Source organism: Uloborus diversus, chromosome 2, assembly GCF_026930045.1.
Source record: "Uloborus diversus isolate 005 chromosome 2, Udiv.v.3.1, whole genome shotgun sequence".
Classification (NCBI taxonomy): Eukaryota; Metazoa; Arthropoda; class Arachnida; order Araneae; family Uloboridae; genus Uloborus; species Uloborus diversus.
Window position 1 is genome coordinate 64,760,350 of NC_072732.1, and position 27,017 is coordinate 64,787,366.

Consider the following 27,017-nt stretch of genomic DNA (forward strand, 5'->3'; position numbering starts at 1 on the left):
TTAACGTAGCATGTAGTGCACTTAATGCAGTAGAAATGAGTATTACGACAGTGAAACTAAAATATGAAGCACTAACGATGGCACTCAGAGTGTACATATCGCACTTTTTACCAGTCATGAGAAGCCGAAGACAATTTTCAGAAAACAATTAGAAACCATTGTGCTTAAATTAAAGAAAAAAACCTATTAGTCCACTATTAATGATAATTTTAAGTTTGGTAAGTTGCACATCAGTTCTCAGCTCGGGCATATTTGTAAGCAATTTTACTCTACATGAAAGTTCTAAAAAATCATTTTAAAATTTCTTATTGACTCCAAAGATTTTAATTGGTTCAAATCTATTAAACTATTATAATCTTATTACTGATATTTTTGAATGCTTTAAATTTTAAAAAGAATTAATGTATAGATGTTTATTCCTTGCACACTAGAGATGAGACGGGCTCAGCCCGGGCCCGACAGCCCGAGCCCGAGCCCGGGCCCGAAGCGGGCTCGGGCTCTAGAATCGAAAATAGGTTTCGGGCTCGGGCGGGCTCGGGCTCAAGCACAGATATTCAATCGCCTATCTCCATACAAATTCAAAGGAAATAAACATTTTCCCACTGTGAGAAAATGAAAGGAACATTTAAATCAGTTCAATCAATGTCAAATTCCCCCCCCCCCCCACAAAAAATTAATTAACGTTTATTTATAGTGTTTTTTTTTGCGATTACTATTGCAATATGTCATACAGTAATGCATTTGAAGTGGAGCATTTTAAGAAAATTTAGAAACTTCTGTTAATGAAAAACATTTGACGTAACATTTTTCATTAACAGAGAGATCATGTCAGACTGTAGAAGGCTCAGTTTTTGATACAATAAAGTTTCCTTCGGGCTCGGGCGGGCTCGGATTTCAGTCCGAGACAATATCGTTCGGGCTCGGGCGGGCTCGGTTACAAATTTTCGGGCTCGGGCGGGCCCGGGCTCTCAAAAATGAGCCCGAACTCATCTCTATTGCACACATGTTATGAAATATATATGAATCGGTTATAAGGTCATCCCGCTTATAAGGTCAGTTTCGTGAAGTCCCGAGAGGCGACCTTATATCGAGGTCCAACTAGCTATAATGGCTTACCTTCTGGCAACTTGTTTGTGTATATTCGGTTTATCTTCTCCGTGAACGCACTATAGTCTGAATTATTTTTTGATGCCCTCTATTTTGATAAAAATTGTATGTTGCTTTGTAGGTTGGCCCGACCGCCGAGTGCAGCCGTGCCCTGATGAAGATGACGTACTGCCCGCACTGTCGAGGACTAGCGGACACTAAACCCTGCTCCAATTATTGCCTAAACGTGATGCGCGGATGCCTGGCTTACCATGCAGAATTGCATCTCGAGTGGAATAATTATATAAGTGAGTACATAATACTATAATAATTATTATTATTTTCTAATATGTTTTAAACATTTTGATTGATTTACTTCTTAAACTTGAGTCGCATTGGCTCAAGTTTGAAGTCGCGCCGACTCAAGATTTTAAAACATCAGTACCTTCTTCGTATCAAATTGTAGAAGGAGGAAATAACACCATTTTCTAACTTTATAGTATTAATACCTCACGAATTTTGAACAGGAATTTATTCCTTTCAAATTTCTCTGCGTTTCAAATACAACGGATAGTTTACATTGCCAATGTTTAAATACAATTTAAGAGAAATTTGCATGTGTTTATTATTATCGTAATGAATTTCATTCGGCAATCAGGAGTGTTCAAGTGAAACATAATCTTTGCAAATTCAACCAGAGAGAGAGAAGAGCACAAGATAATCTCTCAAAAGAAAAACTGACTTGAATACGTTATTCTTTCATGAAAAAAAAAAAAAAAAAAAAAAAAAAAAAACTAATGAGGGTGCGTTATGGGCACAACCTTTCCGAGTGCGTTGCCTCGATATAGGATACATTCTTTTAACGTGGTACCACTATCGGCGGATGCTTTTATCAAGAGAATTTTCAAGCCCAGTTTTCCTACTAGATGGAGCCACCTGGACTCTCTTCGATGCGAAATTCACTAAGAGTTCAATTCTGCCAAGAGCACTCCAAGCCGAACGAGTTCTCAGAGGATCTTTTACATGCTGCATAATCATATGACATGAGTGCTGTCGATTTTCTGCGTCTTGCAAATCCACCGACTGGAGCTAGGTTCCAACCTGTGCCTTTGGGCGTAAGAGACCGACGTCTAATCAATGCACCACTTTGTTGGCTCGCGAACTTCGTGTTCCATATTTGGTTCGTCATAAAGGTTCTACTTTTAAGTCTAAATTATTCTCTTTTGTTCTAAGAAAAATTTAGGGCAAAATCATGGAACAAAGAAAAGTTAATGTTACACTGAATTCTAATTTCCTTGATAGATTAACATCTTAGAAACCCACCACGTTCCTAAGACTAGAATATGTATCATCGTCCTCGGTGATTTCACTATTTCTCACTAGAAAGTAGCATCGCACCAATTTTCCACAAATGAATCATGAGTTGTTCATCAAATTGAAATATCCTTTGGGAAACATTCTCCAAAGACGCATATTGCTTTAAGGAATACCGTAGAGTGGTATTTTAAAACGTGTTTGCTATGAATCATCCCTTGAGAGTACTCAAACTCTCTGGTGTATAAAATATTTTTGCGTTTGTTCCACCCCCCCCCCTTTTTTTTTTTACTGAAGCCTTTCATTGTTACGTCAACTTCTATTTGGAATATCACGAAATTTCTCCCACCCTCAAGATTTAAACTTGTAGTTCATTTGTTCTGTTTTATCCCTGTAAGCGCTCTCTTGTCGTCATACTGTTACTTTGTGAGTTTTGTAGACATGTAGATCAGTTTAAGTCATTTGATGAGGATTACATCACACAAATGCAAAAACTTTCAGGAACGTTCCTTTCAAAGTGAAAGTTCCCATATGTTCTCATAGGAGTTGATTACCAAGTGTTTTCGCAGCAGAAATTTTACGATAGGAATAAATCAACTATGCATATTAATCTGCGTCTCTTCAAAGCAAAAATGTTCTGTAAATTACCCAAGCACAATATTTATCCAAGTGTGAGTGTTTTTTATTTACTCCCGCTCCACATTTCTTGTAGATCAAAATATAATTCCTGGAAGTTCTTTTTCTACCAATGTTCTCTTTCATGTCTTGATCCCCTTTCCCCCTCTTCTGCCACTCTTCCCTTCTTTTTTTAAATGCACATATCAACGTTGACAAGTATCTTCATAAGTTGAACGAGCGAAAATATTTCCTTTCAGAAAAAGAGACAAGATAAATTGCCCTCTCTTGGCGCCACCCGGAAAACATGCGCAACCGGACGTTGATCGTCTCATAACGCATGCTTTTGGCGAAATTAAAAACAAAAGAAAGAAGACAACCGAGATAATAATTTAATGCCTTGGCGAGATTTGAGAAGTGGGATGACGAAAGAGTGTCTGCCTTCAATAATGTGCCTTTTCATGGGCGTGTTAATATAGCATGCGGCGATGTTTGTTTGGACTGATTGCATCCGTCACTTCGTTGATTTAAGATCTTGTAGCGCTTTTGGGTTGTTAGGTTTCCTTGCGTGAAAATTTTCTCGCCAAGAAGCTGCACATTTTTCACCTTATAAATGAGAGAGATGAATAGGAATTAAAAATAAAAAAATTAAATAAATTTGAATTTTGACATCTTGAATTCAAATTATGTTTTTCGCAATCACGTGTTTTTTTGCGTGTGTGTAGGCATGTGTGTGTGGGCAGTGGCGTAGCGAGAAAAAATCCTTGGGAGGGGTTAATTTTTTCTGAAGTTTAAAGTAAAACAATGCCCTCGTGTTTATACACACACCCACACACACACACACACACACATATATATATATACATACAAATTTTTGGGGCTCATGAGGGGTTCCAATTCCTCTATATCCCCCCCATAGGTACGCCACTGTGTGTAGGTATGTGTGTATGTATGTAGTTGTGTGTGTGGGCGTGTGTGTATATGTATGAGTGAGTATGTGTGTATGTTTGTGTGAGTGTATATGTGTGTAGGCATGCGTGTGTATGTATGCGTGTAGGACATGGGTGCAACCTGGGGACGGCTTTCGCTATAGGAACAGCATAGTGAGGAGCCAGTCGACGGTTATGGTGCGGAGGGTGGCGGTGGGAAAATAAAATGATAGGACGCCAAAAACAGTCAAATGAAAGCAATAAGCAATTGTGATTGCTCAAAAAAAAAAAAAAAAAAAAAAAAAAAAAAAAAAAAACAATCACAGTGAAAGTCAGCCTGATTAAAATATTTATTTTTCTTCCTCTTTTAAAGTTTGTAAAGTTGACGAAAAATAGTTTTTTGCATCCCTCCCCCCGCTCCCTATGTAGATCAATAAAACTTAACCATTTTGTCCCAGCTTGGTAAAAATAGAAAGACCCTGTTACAGGATCTGGCAAGGGGGCATGGAATGAATTTGAGGACCATGATGTTTTGTCTCATTTCATGAAACAAAAACGATCAATTTTTCATACTAGTGCGGTGTTGAAGACTTATGGGAACTACCTTTCTGTAGAAGAAGTATAAGAATGCAACTAATAATAAATTAAGTAAATAAAATGGAATAAAACTCTTATCAGGCAGTTACATAAAGAGTAAATAAATATTTTCGTTCGTGAATTATCCACGTCGGTGTTTTGTTGTACGAAACTTCAACTTAGCAATTTGCTTCAATGCAAAAATGTTCATTCGTATACTATTGAATCGTCGTCGATCTCGTGCAAATTAAGTCCTGATCTTAGTTGAAAAAAAAAAAAAAACGATTAAAGATCTTTAAAATGTTATCACGCTTTCATAGCTAAAACTGTAAGATAATTTTATGTCTACTATAAAGTTATTTCCTAATTTTCTAACAGTTTTGTTCTTTAACAGAAAGATTACGTCATGCGGCAAGGGGTTTTTTTTTGCGCTAATTGTTACTATTTTTCTGTATTTCCAATTTATTAAACTTTCATTAACCCATCAAGATCCGATTCTTTCTGTTTCAAAAAAAAATATATATATATATATAGTATATCGCAATGAAAATATTTTAAAATTTCTAAGAAATATTTGAAGAAAATGTATTTTTTAACCATTAAAAATAATTTATAAATAAAATTGAAAAAAAAAAATAATAAGGACTAGCAATTATTTATTTATTTGATTAAGCAAAATAAAGAACTACTCCGGAGTTAAAACAATAATAATGTCAAAAAGAAAAAAAGTGCGACTAATCAAGAAAAAGTAACAAAATAAAATTTATTTTTCGATTCGCTTCAATTGTAAAGTTAACAGAGCCACTTTGTTGTTCAAAAGTTTTTTTTTTTTTTTTCACAAACTGAAACTTTTAAGATAGCTGTCCCCCCCCCCCCCCAAAAAAAAAAAAAAACGTGCAAAGCATTAATTTGGAGAATTGGAAGGCTTTAGAGGCAAGGTTGGTATTCTAGCCAGCTTTTATTCTTGTTCTTTATGATATTGGATAAATCACTTTTCATTCTTCCACTTTTGAAATCCCAATAGGTTTTTAATCTCTTGAAAGATTCTTTATAATGGTTTTTAATTGGCATCTTATGACATTGTTGCAAGTTTAGTCTGAGCAATTTCTTCATTTGCAGCTCGGGCAGCGACGGTTTTATATCATGGAATACGAAAGTGTAGTATAATGGAAAAAAACAAAAAAACTTTTGGAAGAGCATGGTTTTCCCCAAGAAGATTAATTTACTACTTTTGCTCGTATTGCATTATCTTTATTTGTTACGTTTTGAAATTCGTGAACCAATAACCAGTTGCGTTATTTCAAATACAAAACATGGATTAGTTGAAAAAAAAACTTTTCAAAAGGTTTTTTAATTGTTATTTTAGTGTTTTAAAAGCAATTTACTCTTCATTTCAGTAGTAGGAAAAACTACATTTTTTTTTTTTTTTTTTTTTGTAGCGAACTACACTTACAACTACTTTAGTACAAGGTCTTGAGTACGAAAAAAGGAAACAAAACCGTTTGGAAAAAACGCTCAAAATTTATTAAAATGAACTCAAATAAGAGATAAAAACAGCAGGTGCACCAACATCCTTTTCAGCACGTTCCTTTTTAACGTAAATAACCTTTTTTTTTCTGCGACATTTAGAAAAAACTAAACTTTCACTAAAGAAACTGCCTAGAATATGACTAAGCGTAATGAACTATGAGGCTATTAAATGTGTATTGAATGAATGAAATTCAATTACGCAGCTGCATCGGCTAGCATTTCAACTATTTCGTTCACATTTGGCTGAAAGGGCTCCTAATTAACTCCCTCGATAGATAGTGTGCTTTTCATTTAATTGCAGTTAATATTAATTGTTCGGTTAAAACTGGCCTCCTTTATCCAATGAAAGCGAAGGAATGAGATACAGTTAAATTTTCCCTGATGGTTCACATGTTCCGAAATAGTTCACGGTTTGGAATTCATTGATAATGAAAGTTTTTAATTAGTTTTATAGCGATTTATTATTAGATTCTGTTTTTTTTTTTTTTTTTTTTGGAAAGTAAATTGGTTTTTCGTGCAAGAAGTTGGATGAAAACTTTTTATTGTAAAAAAAGCATTCCAATAGGTTATTGCGTATTATTCCATAAAGCAATCTTAGTCCAATTTAAGAGTTTTTTTTTTTTTGCATTGCGGCCCCTGACGAAAAACTTAACTTCAACAATTTTTAGGAAGGTTTCAATCAATATTCATCTATATATTACTTATGGTAGAACGTATGACGATTGCAGAACTTGGAGTGTTCCTTTGCTCCCCCTGCCTCCTTATGAGCTATAATGCTTTTTGCAAACTTAGAACCAAAACTGTTCTTCAAATATGCGGTAGCCGTGCTTACTGAATAACGCTAAGTAAAGTACTGAACTATAAAAAAAAAAAAAAAAAACTTTCGTTTAAAATTAATTTTGTAAATTACGAATGATTCTCAAAAGCCACGTGTAATACTGCTATCACACGAGGGAATAAACAATTCATAACTGAACGATTTCGTTTATTCAGCTATTGCACCTAATCATTGTGAGCTAACATTTTAAAAAACATAAAAATGTGTGATCGTGGTAGGAATTATGTTTGGAAAATAAACAAGAAAACAATGAGCCTCGAGGAAATATCTCTTTTGTAATATATTAAGTTGTAAAATATTTTGCTACACCTAAACAGATTCTTAATAATACCGTCAAAGCCGATTAAAAAAAAGATACAAATCATGAAGAGATGATAAAAAAATTTCGAAATTTAATGTGTACATTTTGTTCTTTTTATTTTAAAGCTGTGAGATCGTTCACATATACAATTTTTTTTCTGTTTCAAACTGCAAGAGAGTAAAACAAACGAGACCAGGTCCCTAACTATTAACCCAAGAAGTTGTGTTTTCTCCTCGGTCAATTTGAACCACACAAATTAATTTTTTTTTAGTGGTTAAACATTTTAAAAAATATGTTAAGCTGTAAACTCGTTTTGCCGTGCCTAAAAACCAGATTCCTAATGATATCGTCATCGCAGATAGGAAACAAATTAGATACAAATCATCAAGATACAAGTTTTAAAAAATTCTTAATTTAACATTAAAAAAAAATATTTTTTAACTTTATTTATTTATTTATTTTTTGCTAAAGCTGCGGCATCTTCATATATTCAATGTACAAGGTATTGAAATGCGAAAGAGTTAAAAAAAAAATAAAAAAATACGGGGCCTGGCTTCTAACTATACAAACTAACCCAAAAAGTTATGTCTTCCCCTGCCAATTGGAACCACACAAACTAATTGAAGTCAACTTATAACTAAACAAATATACTAAGCTGTAAAAAATTTTCGCTATACCTAAAGAACAGATTCCGAATGATACCGTCAAACCGTTGGAAAAAAAAAATAAGATACAAGTCAACAAGAAGCGGTTAATTTTTTTTCTAAATTAAATGCGTAAAATTTGTTTCTTTTACAATAACTGTGACGTATACACTGTTTATCTGTATCGAACTGCAAGAGGGTAAAACAAACGTGGCCGGACCTCAAATTCCGCAGATTAGCCCAAGCAGTGGTGTCTTCCCCTGGGCCGAACTACACAGATTAATTGATGTCAACCATCAACGGCAAAGGGTTAAGATTCAAGAGGGGCGTGCCGGGAAGGATGCGCCGCCAGTCGTCCTTTGGCACTCGACCCCTCGGGTCAAGATGCCGAGAGATTCGTTGAACTGAAACCGTAAATCCGTCATTAAACTGGCTTGATGGCCGATCATCGGCTTTTGCGATCTTTTTTTGCTTGTCCCTGAGTATGTTTTACGAGGTGCATTCCGATGTTTTCTTTTTAAACATTCTGTGCTATATTTGAGGCAGTGAGAAGCAGTAAGTTTCAAGTGGACGTTTTTAAGGGTTGAGTAAAATGCGCTTTTTAGCCTACCTACCAAACCTTTGGTCAGAAGCACCCCGATAGAAGGTCATTGTGGCCTCCCAAACATGATCTTTTTCGGTACATTTTGAATGACAATTCAGAAAATTTGGACACAGTCACGCAGTATTTCTATTATATATATGTATATATTTTTTTTTATAATGCCAAATGGCTCTTTTCATTAGATGTAGGCATATATGCATGCGCGTATTTTATTTTGTCAATTAATTATTTTAACTATTCGGTTATTTTTGGAGTTAAGAAATTTCCCCCTCCCAAAAGTTTAGGTTCGGGGAATCCCTGCTTTTCTGCTTTTCCCTAACTTGTTCTTGTCCAAGCCAAATACGTGACTGACGTCGCCAAATGGCGCATTTCTTTGTTCGCAGTCTATCTTTCCCGTGAATACAGTTTAGTTCCAGCTCTTGTCCCAAAATAGCAGAGTTCTTTTTACCATTTGTTTGAGCTATCTCCTAACTTTTAATTTTGACACAGTAACATTCAATCTGGGATTTGTGTTACTATGAGCAGAAAGAGTAACATTCAATCCAGGATTTGTATTACAATGAGCAGAAGCATAATCTTCAATCTGGGGATTGTGTTGCAATTAGCAGAAGCAGTAACATTCAATCTGGAATTTGTGTTACTGGGAGCAGAAGCAGTAACATTAAATCTGAGATTTGTGTCACAGAAGTTTTTGTACTTTCAGGAGAATCTATGCTGTAGGAATAAGATCTGACAGAACATGAAATAAAATAATTTGTATACGAAATTTCAAAGTTCGTCTTTAGAGGTGCCTTTCAGAATACCTGTATTCCAAATTTTACTGCTCAAATTAGAGGTGGGCGATATCGTTCTTTTTAATGATTCGTTCATTAGAAATTCCTTCATTTAACTCGTTGAATTAAAAAAAAAATTGCCGGTGATCTCGCTGCACGACATACTCATGTGCATTCGAAATGTTTCATAAGATCAGTAATATTCTTTGAAGCAACAATAACTAGAATCATCTAAAAGTAAGAAAATAAGCCTATGAAAAATGAATCAAAAAAACTTTATTCAGGTTTAGATGAAAAATCAATTACAGTTCATTCTGTAAGATGTTTCTCAGTTGCCGAGCGGTAAGATATGTTTTCCATTCCAAAAACCGAAGGTTGCATTTCAACAAGTCAAAACATTAAGTTATCCAATTTTTCCAGCTACAGTACTGTATATATACATACATTACTACCTATAGACAATGTATAACGGAAAAGGTAACAACAAATATATCGGTACCTCAGTCGGAGTACCGGATCGGATAACTTAGTTTAAAAAAAGAAAAGACCCTTCTAATAATATTAAGGAGCATCAAAATAATACCACAGTACCGATGAAAACTGAAAGAAAAAAAACGCAACACTTTCTTAAATGTGGGGGGGGGGGGGATCAGATAGTAATAATACTTATTAAAAATTTCTGGATACTGAATGTAAAATAAGCGACTTGGAATTAGCCAATCTAGTTAAAAATAAAGCCAAATCAATATAGATGGTAATAGATAGGGAAGTTTTAGAAGACAAAAAGAAAGGTAGTTCTAGAAAGAGTTTTGGCGACAGCATAAGAAGGACTTTAGCAGGTGCGTGAGACAGAAAGTTGAATGTCCGAACATGTTGTTAGTAGCTCAAACAAGTTACACAAAACATTACCTGTGGATACATTGGAAAATTGCAAATGAGCTGCAACGATTAAAGAAAAATGGTGAATAAAGCAGAAAGTAAGAAGGTTCAAATGAATATAGTGTACTGCACTGAGAAAAAGGAAATATGAGATTGATTGATTGTTAAAAATTTGAAGATGAATGTATTTTTTTTAAATGGTGAATTCCAGGAAAAAGGGGGACATGACAATTGAATTTTAAAAATTAATATTCTGTCCTTGCCATATACCATTCTCTTCAGAAATAAATGAATTTCTTGAATCTTAACCTGCTTTTCCCATATACAGTAGAACCTCTCAATAAGGGGACCAGACATTTTGTCCCTTAAATAGAGGTGTCCCTTATTCGGAGGGGTATGATTCGATGCTTGCTGTGTACTAAGTACATAGTATAATATCACAATGAGCATGAACTATTAACACTTAAGATTAAATGCTGAAAATGTCTCATTATGTTAAACAAAATTCATAATCATTCAAATTTCTAAGTTTATATAACTTTATTAATTAAAATTTAATCAAAAATTTTGTAATGACAAAGTTTTGATGCATTTTGTAATGACAAAATTTTGTTGCATACAGAAATAATTTTGAAGTAATTCATTACATATATTTGCTTTACTTCATGTAATTTACAATCTAATACTATATGAATTGTGATTAATGTTCAAACTTTAAGTTTTACATACAAGCTAATTAGTTACTGTGCACTCTACGTCGGCTTTGAATCTACTTGAATAAGTCAAGGGCAAATCATGCATGTTAATTTCAGCAAGTTTTTTAATTTTTTTACAATACATTACTTGTTTCCTTTCACATATGTTTATGTCAAACTTACCTCAATTAATATTTAGATGAAAATTGAAACTTGAATTCCAGTAAATTCACTATTTCTTAGGTACTTATACATTATTTCTTGCATTATTTATTTATTTATTTATTTTAGTTTTGTGACTGTCCCTTAAACAGAGTGTCCCTTAACTAGAGGTAAATACATGGAAGTCTCCATTCAAAGGGACTGGGACCAGAAAAAATGTCCCTTAAATAGAGGTGTCCTTTATTCAGAGGTGTCCCTTAGTGGAGGTTCTACTGTAGTTTGATGACTTTCAGAAAATCAAGGGCAAAAACAAGTTTTTTTCTTTGTGTGTTTACAGATCAAAAATCTCTTTTTTGTTACATGCTGTAATTTCAATAAAGTTATCAGAATATAATATTCAGGTTAACTTTTATCTTTTGAATGTCTAGTTAAACTTTTTTTGTTAAGTAATTTAAAAAAAAAAAAAATTCAACCATGAAATAGGCCTATTTCTAAGGTGACAATTTGATGTCCTTCCGTTACCAAAATACTACTTCTCAGTTAGTTCACCAAAAACCTATTCTGTATAGAAACAAATGTTTTTTTATGCTAAGCAGAATTATGTCCCTTGTCAATGAGGCATACTTGTAATTTGATTAGATATTTAAAATATAATTTTTAATGACATCGGAAGGCCAAAAAAAAAAACGGTAACGGAAGGATATTCATCTATAAGTTGATACAGGGTAAAATTTTAGAATGTTAGTGGAAAGGAAACCATTGTTTAAAGTTAGTAGTCACATTTAAAACATAAGCAAGTTATATTTGTACAAAAATGTGTGCTTTCATTTTATTTATTTATTTATTATTTTTTTTTTAAATGTTTCGTGATTTTATTTATTCTATTGTATGTGATGAATATCATGAAAACTGCACTTAAAAATTCCTAAGCATGTGAAAATCATTTTGATATGAAATATTTGTAATATGACAAGCCAATTTAAGCAGAAACAGTTGCTCACAAACTTGATATTTATATTGGAACAATACAATATTGAAACTGCTTTCCGATTTGTTGCCACAAGTCGCTTGAAAGGATTGTTGAGAGCATTGGTTTAACTGTTAAATATATTGCGATGAGAGCAGCAAATTAAAAAATCAACTTACAAAAAGATATAGTAACATCCAAATAATCTCATCCTGGCACTCAAAATATGCATTATTTGAATCATGTAACAAGTGATGTTATTGAATATAGTGAGTACTCCAACAAATCGAAGGAGATTTCACTTCAAATTGAACAGACTGACAGTTGTAATTGTAAATAATGTTAAAAATGAAGATACAGGTGAATCAAAAACACCAAGTCATGAGAATGTGCCACAGGATTCATTAAAGTTTTTACAAGTTTTATCAGTTGAATGGAAGAAAAAGAAATTAAGAAAGAGCAATGTTGGGCAGGTACCTCATATGGAAGATGAAGACATAGAAATATCTTATTTGAGAATGCATAGTAATGTCGGAATGATCTTTGTGTTCCCGTAGAAAAAAGATAAATGTTCTATGGATTTTGATAAAATTATTGGGTATTTTAAGAATTCAGAATTTTAACAGATGACTCAGGCATTCGATATCATTGTTTCAGATTGCTGTGTTAGTTGAATAAATGTTTGTAAGTTAAAATTTACCTAGCTTAATTGCTTTCGTGTCCTTCCGTCACCCTTAATTTATGCATAATTTATGTGCTTAAAATAATTATTTTTTAAACTCGAGCTGAAATTGTAATGACTGAACACTCTTGTATGTGCCCTAATTTTTGTACACTTTTCCTTTTTATAGTTTGGCTGAACTTTTGGGGAGAACACGATAGCGTGAAAATCATGTCCCAGAAATGTTCTTCCGTAACGGTTTTTTAAATTTGAATTTAAAAGAAAGTTACTAACAAAAAACTCTTGGCTTTGGCTTTTTTAGCAACTTACCATGATGTGTATAAAAATCTATGCATCAGTTTTTGAATAAATATGTATTTTGATGGCCTCACACACAAAAATACATCGATTTTTTTGTACTAACTATCCTTCCGTTACCGCTGGAATTCACCAAATGCGATTTTATCACAAGTGCATCAATACAATGTTCCGAACTGCTCACCGTTCAAAGAAACGGTCGTTCATTTTTTAAGTGAACGAACGGATCCGTTCATTTTAAGGATTCGTTCTTTTTGACTCGTTCGTTCATGAACAACACATCTCTACTGCAAATGCAAAAGATTCTTCTGGGTATCGCACAGAAACACACATGCATTTTACAATAACAGGGACAGAAAATTTTCTGAGTAGAGAAGTGCGAGGGTTAAATAATTTGCTGGTCACTCTTCCCGTGATTATTATCTGAATCGCCTTCATTAAGAATGGGATAGGGTGGTTGAAAGCTACTCGTGGAATAAATGAATGCGAAAGAAGATAAGAAGAAAATTTATGTGAGAGGAAAAATACTTAAACTTAGTTTTTTGAAAAAATATCTCAAGGCCAAAATTTTGCCTTGAATATTTTATAAAGTCAGATATAATTTCCCGAGGTTGAGTCATAAATTTCAAAATCTACGTTTAAACATTAGTATGAAATTTCACTATGCATTGACTTAGTTAAACCTTTAATGCCCTTCTTTATTTTTAAACGAATATCTGCAGTTTTAATGCAAACTAAAAACTAAAGCAGATTGTAATATTTTTAAAAACATTTCAAAATTCAGTATGGATTGTCATTGAAATATCGACTATGTCAGAGAAGTGTGACATATCATTGAGCTCGGTTATAGTGACACCGCAATAAATGACATATCTTTAATGATGTCGGTAATGCATAACAGTGTTTCATTTTGTAAAATCAGTTGCTGTACTAAAGAATGGCTGGCAGTTGTAATAATAATGAAACACTGCATTAAGCTAACAAGCGCATCTCAAAAAGATTTAGTTTTGGACAATAGAAAGATGTTTTCCCTTCTTTTTGTGAAATTTATTGCCTCTTCCATATAAGAAATATTTTTGTTTTATTTTTACGCTCCTCTTGTTTTCCAAATTGCATTGATATTTTTTACACTGCTGGGCATTGCTTGAATTTAAATATTTTCAGCTCTTAAAAAAATAAATAAAATAATAATGATCTAAGAAAACAAAACGGAAGGTATTTTTTGGTAATTGTATGAACGATAAAAATTGCTTTGTTCCGAAAAAAAGCAAAAGACAAAGGAAATTCATATTAACTCTAAAAATCATACCTTCTTTTATAGAAGTGTTCTTATATGGTTTTCCCGATAGATTATTTCTTATCTCAAAGAGATGAGCAAAATTATCCATCTTATTAATGACGTACGTTCGTACATGTGTACACAAAGCGAAGTGCATTGTGATTAGATAAATTATATGAAGCTTAAAAGGCACAATTTGTGGTAGCCATTCGCCACATTGCGACTAAATGAAAAAGAAAATAGCGATTAAAAATAATCTGTACCTGATAGCCACCGCAAAAAATTAATTTCCGGAAAAGTGTACAAACGGCATTAAATATTTGGTAAAATCTTTGCCTTAAAAATCAAGTGCAGCCTTTTTGAACTAGTTTATTTAAAATATATTGCACTTGCATTTTGCACTAGCATTAATTAATTCAACAAATTTTTAAAACCTACCCTTTAATACTTAAATGATCTAAAAAAAATAGTGGCCACAGTTTCAAAAAAATAGATACTGATGAAATTGTTATTACCGGCCTCTGGCGACTAAAAAAAAGTTCCCCAGTTCTGCCCTTTAATGAAGCTGGTGATCGACTACTGCTCTTTGATCAAATTATATTTTGTTTTCCATCTTTATCAGAGCAAATTTGACAGATAGAATAGTTTAGCATAGCGATTATATTCTATGACCAAATGCTCGATAGTCAAGCATCCATCATTTATCCTTTAATTATCGTTCACTTAAAATATCCTGACCACTTGTTTCTGTTGCAGACGCCATGATGATGCTGGCCTCTCGTTTGGAGAGCTCCTTCAACATCGAGTCAGTGGTGGATCCGATCGACATCAAAATTTCGGACGCCATCATGAATTTTCAGGAAAATGGTCAAGCGGTCTCCCAAGAGGTAAGAGTGAATGAACCATTCTTCACATTTGCATGCTTCAAGTTCAATCCCTTTCCGAAATTTATCTATACTAAGTTCGTAAGTGAAAACTGTCACTTTCAGTGTTGATTAATTAGCCTCGTCTATAAAATAGCTAAAGCAATATAAATTCAAAAATCTTATAATAATGGTTTCATTTTTAGGCAGATTAAGTAAGAATAAAACGATAATTAAATTAAAATATTTATTTATTGTGTCTTTTTATGTGTTTCATGTGCATTTTTATCGTTTCATGTGTACAGATCGTTTATTTAATTTTGCTATTTTCGTCATGTAGTCTTCAGGAATATGTATTGATCGTAAGCGTAAAAGTTGATTCTTTGAAAGACCATGTTTCTGCTTTTACTACATTTCTTTAATTTTTCTTGATTTTATCACTTTTTTCTGCTTACTTTTTTGTATTATTTCTATTTTGCTTTGAACGATCAATGACTTATGATACATACTTACAAAGTTAAAAAAAAAGAAAACTATACACATTTTGATTTTTAAAGATCATCGTTTTCTACAAATGAAAAACGAATTCAAATGTCGTTAATACCTTCTTCGCAGGGACGCCCCGATGGGAGGTCATCCCTTCCTAAAACTTGCTTATTCGGCAAAATTATCATTATTCGGCGAAATTTGGAGTTCCATTCGACAAAGTGAGAATTTCCGCTCTCCCAAAAATTTAAGTTCAGGGTACCCCTGCTTATTTATAAAAATGAAAAAAAATCCGCTTCGCAACTTCAAACCACTGCTAATGGAACGAAAAAAGACCTAAATGGCACAGAAATTAAAACATCAAATTTGCAATGATTACCATGCGATTTTCTTACATCTTCGTATTTTGTTCATTTCATACTATAGAGCTACAGCACTGTATTATCACAAACGTAGTCGAGATGCCTTCTTTTATCTCTATGGTGGATTATAAAATGTTCTGCATTGCTTTCAGCTCTTCAAGCACTGTGGCAAACCTCGCCTCGGCAAACGCGATGCCCGACACGAGCTCAACTTCGAAACTTTGAAATTTGGTCATCGCGAAAACGCAGTCCGTCCAACTACAGCGGCAGGTACCAGCATCGACCGCCTGGTTCAAGGTATAAAGAAGAAAATCAAGAAAACTAGGAACTTCTGGGTTCAGCTGTCCAAGACCATGTGCAACAATCCTCAAATGGCTGGAGACAACAAGGTGCTACCGCAGGATGACTGTTGGAACGGACTAAATAAAGCAAAGTGAGTTTGTTTTCATGACTATGTTGTAGTCAGGCTCTGCTTAAAAATATCTTTAGCCTTGGATGAACTCATTTTTGTCTAGGTTGACATTCTTAGATTGAAACAAAGCTAACAATCGTTATTAGCAAGTCCCCTTTCCTATTTTAACAAAGGGAAATGTTTAAGCCTCAATCGTTCATGATTCTTTTTATCAGAGATTGATTATATTTCTCATAATTTTCCGTCAGGTGAAGACTTACTGAGACTTTTATGATATCTCAGTCATGAAAGGTCTAGTAATGTAAGTAAAAGCAAATTAGTTAAAAGTATGTATTATTGATTACCTATTCGTTTATTTTACTTTGGAGGGAAGTAAAGTAGAGAATTTCCTAACCACTTTGTTTGCTTATTCATCTTACTTGTGAATATCCTGTCCTTCAAGCGGTTGGCAGAAATGATGGAAGCATTTTATTTTCAAGTATTCTTTAGTACCGTATTACATTTTGTTTGGCCAGTAGAACTGTAATACCATAAGCGCGGATCTACGACAGATGGTAAGCAGAGAAACACAGCAACAAACAATAAGTAAAATAAATGAAATTTATTAAAACCTGATTCAACACACACACATCGATACCAAACTTAATCGTAATCAAATTGTTATTATTTTATTTTCACATGTTCTGTGCCTACAGTTTCTACTAATAACAGAGATTGTCCGAAACATCTGAAGCATTATAACTATCAATATCTGACACGCTCGAGTATGTCCATGTAACTGCTTTTTTTACATTAATGAATATCAGTGGATGCTTTCCCCACCAGTAAAATGGAAGATTATTAGAATTTAAATAGAGTTCTAAATTTCCTGCAAACAGTAATTTGCCCTTTTCTATTGTTTCTCTATTTCCTTTGCCTTTTTCTTCTTCTTCTTTTTTTTTTTTTTTTTTTGGAACTGTTTTAATCTAAACGAGAAAGTGTGCATCTTAAAAAGAAAGCAAGAAAGAAAAGAAAAATAGGAATGAGTTAACCTGCAATGTTCTTCGGAGGAAAAAAATAAGTTTTTTTCTTAGAAATGGACTCGTCACATAAAAGGTTATCGACATCCCCTCCTACAGCCGGATTGCAAACTTTTTTTTTGTTTGTTTGTTTATTTGATATTTATTTATTAATCATTTTGTTTTGACTATATTAATCATTTTTAGCCATAGTCTTTAGAGATATTACGCCTTCCTTTATACTTTTATTTATTTAGTTTAGCTTTTTAAAGAAATGTAGGCTAAAAATAAAATTAAATTTAAAAAAATACCCTTTTAAACTAAATTTTATTTGTACGAAAGGGTAAAGTGCGATCAGCGACATTCTTCTGCGAAGTTGTATAATCTTAAAAGAAATCATGCATACTTACCATTTTACTGCATGTTTTTCAACCCCTTTTGAACTTGTTAATGCTTTCCGCGCTTGTTCAACAAGTCCATGAAAATCGTGACGGTTTTCTTAACAATTTGCCTTGGCGTCTCTAACTTGTGTCTCTCTGTTTTTTCTTGCAGAACTATTCGTGACAGTAAATGATCTTTATCTTCCATTATCGTTCGCATTGCTACCTTTTATCTAGTTTGGCCTTTAGTTAAAGGTTTTAGATCTAATCCGAATTGTCAAATAGGGGTTGTTTTGTTTGTCCAAGAGTCGTAAACCTGGGATAATTTTTGATTATAATGGCTGTAAATTGCTGCTTTCTTGATATTCAGTGATTTCTCTGTTGAAGAAAGAGTTTGTTTCAGTATTGTAATACACTTCCATTTGCTTCTAGAAGAAGTTTTTCTTAATTTATTTTTAGAGAGGAATGTGTATTGATTTTACGAATGGTTCATTCTCACGAAAATAGTACAAATCATGTCCGACATGTCTAAGTTTTCTTTATCTATCCAAATAATATTAATCGTCGTTCTTTTGATTGATTTTCTTACTAATTTGTGTACAACAAAATTTCTACATAAATAATTCATGAAAGGTTTTCAAATATTTTGACCACTTCGTGTAACATTATGAACGAATAAGCCTTTAAAAATGTAGTTCTAAAAAGTTGCAACTGCGAACAAGCATGAAAAAAGTAATGACCCTTAACTCAAATTAACTATCAGAAGAAAAAGAATAAGACTCACCTTGTTTATTTAGAAGTCAAAGCGGCTAACTAGGCACAACATTTCTACTACTTAGACTCTTTAAAAATATTAGCAGACTCAATGTAATTGTTTTATTTTATTTTCGAGATGACTGTCACAGAGTGGTCAATATGAACCATAGGAAATGTTGAGAAAATGAAAAATAATCCTTCTGTAGATATTCTTCCATGTTGTATTGCTATCTGTGTAAAAGATATAATTTAACTGATATTTTATTTTAATGTTGCATTTCAGCACGATTTTAAATCACATTTTAAGTCCTCATAATTCACAACTGGGACACCTAATATTCTGCTTCTTTTTCTAAAATAAAATGATTTTAAGCTCTTCGTAAATGACTTATGCAAAAACCATTGATACCTGATTGTACCCAATTGGTGCGGGCGAATTTAAAAATATGATTAGTTGTAGGAATTATAAAAATTGATTCAAAATAAATCACAAGTATCGGGCCTGAAATGTTCTATTTTTGTGAGAATGACCAAAACATTCATTTCCTTTTATATGCCTTTTTTATATAGTTGTAGTAAAAAGATTTATTCTTCTGGGAATAATAATATCGGTTAGAATATCAGAAAAATGTTTGCATCTTACCAAAATAAAGGTTTTTAACTTTAAAAAAAAGCAAGTTTTTAATTTTTTTAATGTGTTAGTTTTCTCAAATAAAGTTAATTTTTAATGTTTCATTTTTCGTAGAATTCAAAGTTCTTTTAAAATTTATTCAACATTAAATTATTTTTATGTTGCAGATTTGACAATTCTAAATCAACTTTACAGACAAAAATATTTTTTTATGCACATAATTCTGCAATGCTGGAATTTTCCCTTAACTTTCAAGTATTTATTGCAGTGTTGGATTTTATTTTTTTAAAGCTGTGCTGTGAAAAATAAGGAACATTTAAAAAAAAAAAAAAGATGTGAATTAAAACCTGTTAGAATAACAAGGTCTGTTGAATATTATTAAATGACATTCAACTTCAAGTGAAAATAGTGTTTTTTTTTTTTTTTTTTTTTTTTTTGGTCGATGTTGTTTATTTGTACGGGGCACTATATGTCGGAACATGATTTTATTTTCAACCCATTTTTCTGATTTTGCAGTGAAGCACCGTTTATACGTTTCTGAAGGGATTGTGTGAAAAAAGCGTATACAATGAAGCACCGTTTATACATTTTTGAAGCGACTGTACGAAAAAAAGTATAAGAGGTATACAATATGTATTAGATTCTGCGGGAACCAAAACGTATAATTGATAAAAACGTGTAAAACAGAAACGTAGAAACGGTGCTTCACTGTACATTTGTGTTGTCAGTTTTCCTCTCTAATGGGGTCGTTTCCAAAATTTTAAAAGTATTTTTGCTTAAAAGCATAGGATCTGACTATTTTTAAAATGATTTGTTTAAGTTTAATATTTTTAAAAAAATTACTTAAATCGGTGCGCTTTCATTGTTTATGCTTCTGTCCGATTACGTCACAAATGATGAAATGCCATTCACAAAGCAAAATATTTAATTCGTATCTTTACTCACGTGTACTGGCAACGATATGGTTGATAGCAAGCGTAGAGCGCAATTTTAATTCGCTTCTTGATTACCATAACGTGGAAACATGGTACAAAGATGCGTTAAAGAGCATCATTTGTGACGTCATCAAGACCACGCCTTGTTTGAAAAATCGGACAGTTTAAAAAAATTAATTAAAAATTAACTGTTGGAAAATGAAAATATTTTCTGGGTCCATGTTTTTTTTTTTATTATTATTATTATTATTATTTGCTTACTCTATCAATTTCAGTGGCTAAAAGTCACGCTTTTGACTGAAGGAAGCAACCCCATTGTGCAATTGAACTGGACTTGAAACTTTTTGAATCATTTTGTGCAGATCATCCATTTTATTATGTTGAACTGATAACGAAAGAATATTCTGCCATAACTCTGTTTGTTTCAAGGGTTTTTAATTAATTATGTGATTTCTTCTGCTCAGAGATATAGAATTATTTGGAGACTAATCTTTAGGTTTAATCTGATGGTTTCGCAGTAATAACACTGCTGTCGCAAAAAAAAAAAAAAAAAAAAAAAATTGACTTGAAAGATCAAATGTGACACATCAATCTATTCCTAAAAACTATTGTCTTGTGGTTTTGGGCGATGTTATGCCACCAATCAGAAGAAACCAAATACCATAAAAGAAAAATTAATCATGTCGTTTTCTCTGTTCAGAGATCTAAGATTTCTTGGCGATTAATCGATAAATTTGCATTGATGGCTTCACTGCAGTAACACTGCTGTGGTAAGAAAACTCGATTTAAAGAACTAAATGACTCGTCAATCACCTTAAAAAAAAATTTCTTGTAGTTCTGGGCGATGTTATGCCTCTAATCAGATGTAACTAAATATGACAAATGAAAAATTAATCATATTATTTTCTCTGTTCAGAGAAGTAACCATCTGTGGGACACATCTTAACTACGTAATTGGTAAGCTCTATTATGTTATAAAGTTAGTTCTAAGATGCTTTTTGAGGGAATTCACGGTATTCCCGAACTGGGGGAAGAGGGGGAGAGAAAGAGAGAGAGAAAACATCAGTTAAGTTATTTCTAGCAATATCTACTCATCTAGGGATATCACTCATTTATTGTTCGAAGAAAATTAACTGTAAAAATATGTTTTGCATAGGTATAAAGAATTAATTACAGAATTTTTTTTTAAATACTAATCACTATTTATACTTCACTCAAAAGGACAAAATAACTTTCCTGGGTCAGAAAGGACAATTTTATTCCTGTAGTTATCAAAAATTCCAAGAAAATGACACCACAAACGAGGAAAAGTGCGGCTCAAGTCATGAAGAGAATTTCTTATCATTATCTAGCTTTGAATCATACTTATAGGAAAGGTTTGGTTTGAAATGATTAGAACCGCACTTTTCTTCGTTTATGTTGTCATTTTCTTGGAATTTTTTATAACTACAGGAATACTTGAATTGTCCTTTCAGACCCAAGGAAGTTATTTTATACTTTTGAGTGCATTATGAAAAGTGCTTAGTATTTTTTTTTTTAATTGTTATTTCTTTTCTTTTCTCTCTTTTTTTTTAAAGTGTAAATGTATTTCGCAAATGGAATAATGTTACCATCACAAAACTTCACCTATTTTTTTAATATAAATGCTCCGTACTAAAAAAAAAAAAAAACTATATACGTGTGTAAAATTTAAGCAACTGGCAATAAAAATTTATCCTTGCTCTCCTCTACGATTTTTTTGTTTGCTCATTTAATTAAAACCATTTAAATAATAAAGGTTTCCCCAAACTCATTTATGTTTCAAAACAAAGTCATTCGTGATAAAGATTCTAATATGTCTCTTTACTTAGGCCCGTTATCGATTATTGGCATAGATGAGAGCAATGACAGAGAATGAGAAGCCTTGATTCAAAATTTTCACTATGATTACTATTAACATTATCTATTGCAAGGCAAAAAAAAAATTGTAACCATGGATTATTTAAACATTTAATGGGGAAATTACATGAAATTTGCTGTTTTCCATCCTAACAGAAATAAAAATTTTACTTTAGAATTTTAATTTTTCCGCGTTAAGTTGTACCTTAAGATTAAGCAAGTAATTTAGTGAAATCCCGAAATCTCTAAGAGGTCTAGTTGCTGAGATATAAGCAAAAGCAAGCCTCAGATTTTTCCGTGACAATCAAGCCAAGTATAATAAAAGTGCTTAATAAAATATTGAAATGATGGAAGTTTTCATACAACCATTCTATACTTGTTGAGGGTTTATGCTTCATATTTTATTTATTTATTTTTTAAATTCTTGCAGGTATGAAACGGAATTGATAGGAGAAGGCCTCGCCAACCAGACAAGAAATCCGGAAGTGAATTTAGATGTGTCTCGACAGAATTCCCTCATCAACCAGCAGATCCTCACCCTGAAACTCATCACAACCAAGCTGACGCACGCTTACAATGGGCTCGATGTAGAATGGCAAGACGCAAGTGAGTACTGTTTCTCCTTGTATGGCACTTTGCGAAGGATGACCTGGCTTACTGACGGGAGTAGGGATTTTATAGAGCATCTGTTTACATTATAACCTGCAGTTGACCAATACCTCCTCTGAACTATTTTCCACTAGTTTACCCATTTAGGGAATTTTCCTATTGCAGTTCAAAAGAGCAATTCCATGAACTGGCTTTTTGGTCAATGTAGAGCCCCTACATATACCAGGCCGAACTGTCCGCCATTTTGGATCAAAAGTCGGAGAAATATTACCACACTGGATGTGTTTTTGCTTCCTTTCAGCTTCATTTTATGTCAGCGTAATGCATTCCTTTTTATCCCGAATCGTTACTAGAACTACAGAGTGTCATATTTTGAAAAAATAAACAAACCAACAAAACATCAAGAAATCGAAAACATTTCAATTGGTGAAATATTATATATATTATTATTCGGTTATTTGCATGTTTATTTAACTTGCTAGTTAACTATGAAACTAGTATTACTTTACATTATTAATGCTCTTAGTAGTATTAGTGTAACTATATATTTTTATGTGCTGATACTCTATACTTGAATTTCCAATAAAGTTAATTAGTCCTATTTTTGGCAGCATTGTATTTTTGGATCTTAGCAATTAATTTATCAACTGATTTAAAAATGTAACAGTTGTATATAAAAAACAAAAAGCATATTTCTTCAGACTAAATTACTCCATAGCAATAAAAGTAGCACCGAGAATTTACATAACAATGTTTACTGCTTTCGCACTGCCGAGTTTTAGTTTCGGATTTCCAGCAAATCGTCAATAAAATTGATTTTTTATCTTGGGTTATTAATTTTAAAATTTAAAGAAACAAAATCCTTTCTGTGAACTATTAGCACAGTACACTGTGGCACATTCAATTATTTTTATGATATCAACATTCTTTCTTGCGTCCTTTAATAATTCACCCTATGGCAATGGCTCAAAAACAGACGGTCACTTTGATTCAAAATGGCGGATGCGTCGGCTCCCTAGTTATAGGGGCCTAGTTATAGGCCAATGTAAACAGACTCGAAATGTGTAACTTGGGGCTGGTATTGTCCGTTTTTCAGGTGAAGGCACTTCGCCACACCCCTCTAACGCAGAGTTCCAGTTTACGCGGGGGTGATCGGTACACAATCGACGCGCTTCTAAAGAAGACAACCAGACAGCCTTAACTTGGGCGTGCATTTTAATGTGCAAAAAAGTCTTATTGTCCTTTACGTCACTTGCTTCACTTGTTTGTTGGCATTTTAGTTATTCTTACATTTTAAAAATTGCTGCTTTTACAACAAAATGCTGTGATCCGAATATACTTTTTGCCGAAAACAGCGAAATAGAACCATCGGATACCACGTGACGAGGGAGGAGTCAAGTTCCTTCTTGTGAAAAACGGACAATAATGGGATCGCACTTTTACGCCATTCTGAGATAGTCTTTTTATTTTCCTTTCTTGTAAAATTAAATTTTTGTTAATTCTTTTATTTTGCCCGATTTTTTCAATGTATTATTCGGCGCTCATTTTTCAAAATTGAATTATTTGTCATGATTTCATAATAATGTCAAGCAAACGTCCGCCCTTCCGAAGTTAACTATATTCTTTCAACTTGCCAATCAAACGTTGCAGTACTAGAAAATTTACGTGTGCGATAGGCGATTTAAGAAAATTATTGTAGATCTGTTTAAAACATTTTTTAGAAGGAAAATGTTGTAAAAGTTGTAGTTTAACTTAAAGAAAAGTCATAATAGTGATCTTAATTGCCGAACTTTGGGTCCTGCCGTTTGTTAACTACACTGGCGAATTTAAGAAACCTCTACTCACATTTTAAATATCTCTCTTGCAATCACATTTTTGAAGTCACCTGAATTTTACGAAAAAGTGTTCCTAATTTTCAGCTTACAATGTTGGCGACATTCTTCGACGCTATTTATACACTCTGTACAATTTCTAAAGTGCCAAGATAACTACACGTAACCCCCCGCCCCTCCCCGTTTTTTTTTTTTTTTTTCTTTTTAGAAAAAGTTTCAGAACAACTTTAATAGTAATAAATTTTTTCTCTAAAATATTCTCTCATATCCCTCTTGGTCGATAAGTTGCTCAAACAACTTTCATTTTTGATTGTGCTGGTTTGTACGTAGCATAAAATTGAGCTACGCATGAATTTAATGGGAATTTGAATGCTTTTTTTTTCAATTGATTTATTTTAAAATAGCTCAATTCAATCAAAATTATGTATCTTTATCTGTAATAATTGGACAACAGTGCTAGTTTAAAAAAGAAAATAACACAAAATTTAAGTCGTGAACTAAAGGTTATTCAAATGAAAACTAATTTCTTTGGAAAAAAAATTGAGAGGGCGATGCGTGAAATGATTTTTTTCCCTCCGGAAATTTTAAAAACTGTACTGAACTCGTTTTGGTATTAACCGCGCATTAAATGCAACGATAAGATTTTTTAAGTCAATGTTGTGTTGTGGGAAAATTTACACAAAAAAAAAAAAAAAAAAAATTATTCATTCAAAACTTTTTTTTTAGGCGATTCAGATTGGAGTTCAAGTGGAAGTGGCAGCGGCAGCGGATTTGGCGAGGAAGAACCCACTGACAGTTTTGGCGATATTTATTTCTCCACGCCATCTTCGCCAACGCACTTGATTCCCGATCACCGAACACCGCCAAAAGTTTCTTCATCATCTACTAGATGGCAGCACGATACTCTTATTATGTTCGTTCTTCTCATCTCTCCTCTCGTTTGGAATGTACTGCAGTTTACAAAGCCTCCTTCATACGTTTAACGAAGACTGCATATTTAGGCTTCGGATCTCAAATAAGTGCTTCCTAACTGTGCTAAAGAGCTCTTGAAATGATGCCTTGTTATGGACACACGAAGACTTTCTTTCGAACATTTTACGAAAGCAATCTTCTATTTTTTTTCCTCAAACAAAACACAGTAAGAAGTATTTCAATGTGATGTAAATAGTAAACGATACGCTTTACCCTCGTACTACACTGCATTCCAATTGCTCAATACGTACAAATATTTATATATGTAGTTAAAACAAAAAATTATTTTCCCTTTTTTTTTCTTTCTTTGGCATAACGTTTTGTTTAGTAGTAGTCAAAGTTGCAGGGCATCTATTGAAATTCCTCCTTCCTCCGTCACTACACTCAAGAGGCAAGCTAATTTAATACTAGTTATGCAACTACTTTAATGTGTATTGCTTTTATGAAGATGACTACAAAAGTATTTGAATTGCGTTTCGTTTTCTTTTCTTATTTTTTTCTTTTGGAATGTATTCTACTTTTTCTCTAAAAACTCTTACGTCGAAAATACATATCATATTTATAGAACCTAGTTTTCATGTATTTCAATTGTACAAACTTTTCCTCGATTCCAAATTTCCATATTGTATACTACTACGTACTATTTTAAATGCTACGCTAAATTACTCCTAAATGAGAATAGGTAGTCTTTGCCAGCTATTCTCAAGCAAAACAAAATTTAATATTTAAATAGTATATCCGAAAACCGTGTCTTAATTTTTCTTTTCTATGGTGACAGACAGATGCACATGTACTTTTTATCTCAAAACCCTATTTTCAATATTTATTTTATTTGTTTTAAACTTTATTTTCTCTTTAGCGATATTTTAGCAGTAGGTTAAGTCTTCTTTTTCATATGTCTTTATTTCATTGTTTTTTACTGTTACAGGAAAGTTGACTGATAAAAAAGAAAAAAAATTATCAAATACTCATTCTATGCCCTATTAAACCAATGAATATGTGCTGAATTTTAATGCTATTAATCTTCAGTGCTTAAACTTATGTTTAGACCAGTGGCGCCGTTAGCCACACGTGGCCCGTGAACGTGATCCACGTGGCCCCTTCTTTTGTTCAATATTACAAATAGAAAAAATATTCTAAAAAATTCCTGAACAACCAATGCTCTTAATTCGATAGTAAGAGCGGTCGTTGCAAAATCGGGGCCGAATGGTCGGAAAATTGTTTCTAAAAAGGCAGAAAGAAACTTCGTATTCGTTAAAATAAGCATATAGTAAATGAAGACGAACTCTTGGTTTGTAATTTTTCTTTCTTTTCTGTACTTTCCTATGTTATCTAGCAAGAGAATCAAAAGAATTTAAATTTTGCATGCATCCTGGCAGACGAGAGTCATTTTAATAATATGTGTGACCCTGGGGTAAAAAAAAGTTAGGCACCACTGATATAGATCATGCTTTCAATTTTTATATGAATAAAATACAGAAAATGCCTCTATTGCGGACACTAGCAGGACAAATTTCTTGGTCCCCAATAGAGTGGTGTCCACGGAACAGGGGTTTAATAATTTCCTTTGCCTTTGAATCGGGAAATTAAATATTGTCCGCACAGGAGGGGTGTCGTTAGGAGGGGTTCTACTGTATATACATTCTTACCCCAATAATTTTAAATTAAAATCTTAATTTAGACTGCACATTACTTATAAGGAGCTTATTTGGAAGCCTGTAAAACGAGGGTC

General features: G+C 32.9%; 1 protein-coding gene across 1 annotated transcript in view; it reads left to right on the forward strand.

The window, feature by feature from the left end:
• Nucleotides 1-25,975, forward strand: part of LOC129217085 (glypican-6-like) — a 115,923-nt gene extending 89,948 nt beyond the window's left edge. Inside the window, exons 4-8 of the mRNA XM_054851333.1 lie at nucleotides 1,229-1,394; nucleotides 14,928-15,058; nucleotides 16,035-16,315; nucleotides 22,303-22,478; nucleotides 25,040-25,975. Coding sequence (XP_054707308.1) covers nucleotides 1,229-1,394; nucleotides 14,928-15,058; nucleotides 16,035-16,315; nucleotides 22,303-22,478; nucleotides 25,040-25,296 — 1,011 coding nt within the window. The 3' untranslated portion in view covers nucleotides 25,297-25,975. The remainder of the gene's footprint in view (nucleotides 1-1,228; nucleotides 1,395-14,927; nucleotides 15,059-16,034; nucleotides 16,316-22,302; nucleotides 22,479-25,039) is intronic.
• The last annotated feature ends 1,042 nt before the right edge of the window (nucleotides 25,976-27,017 follow it).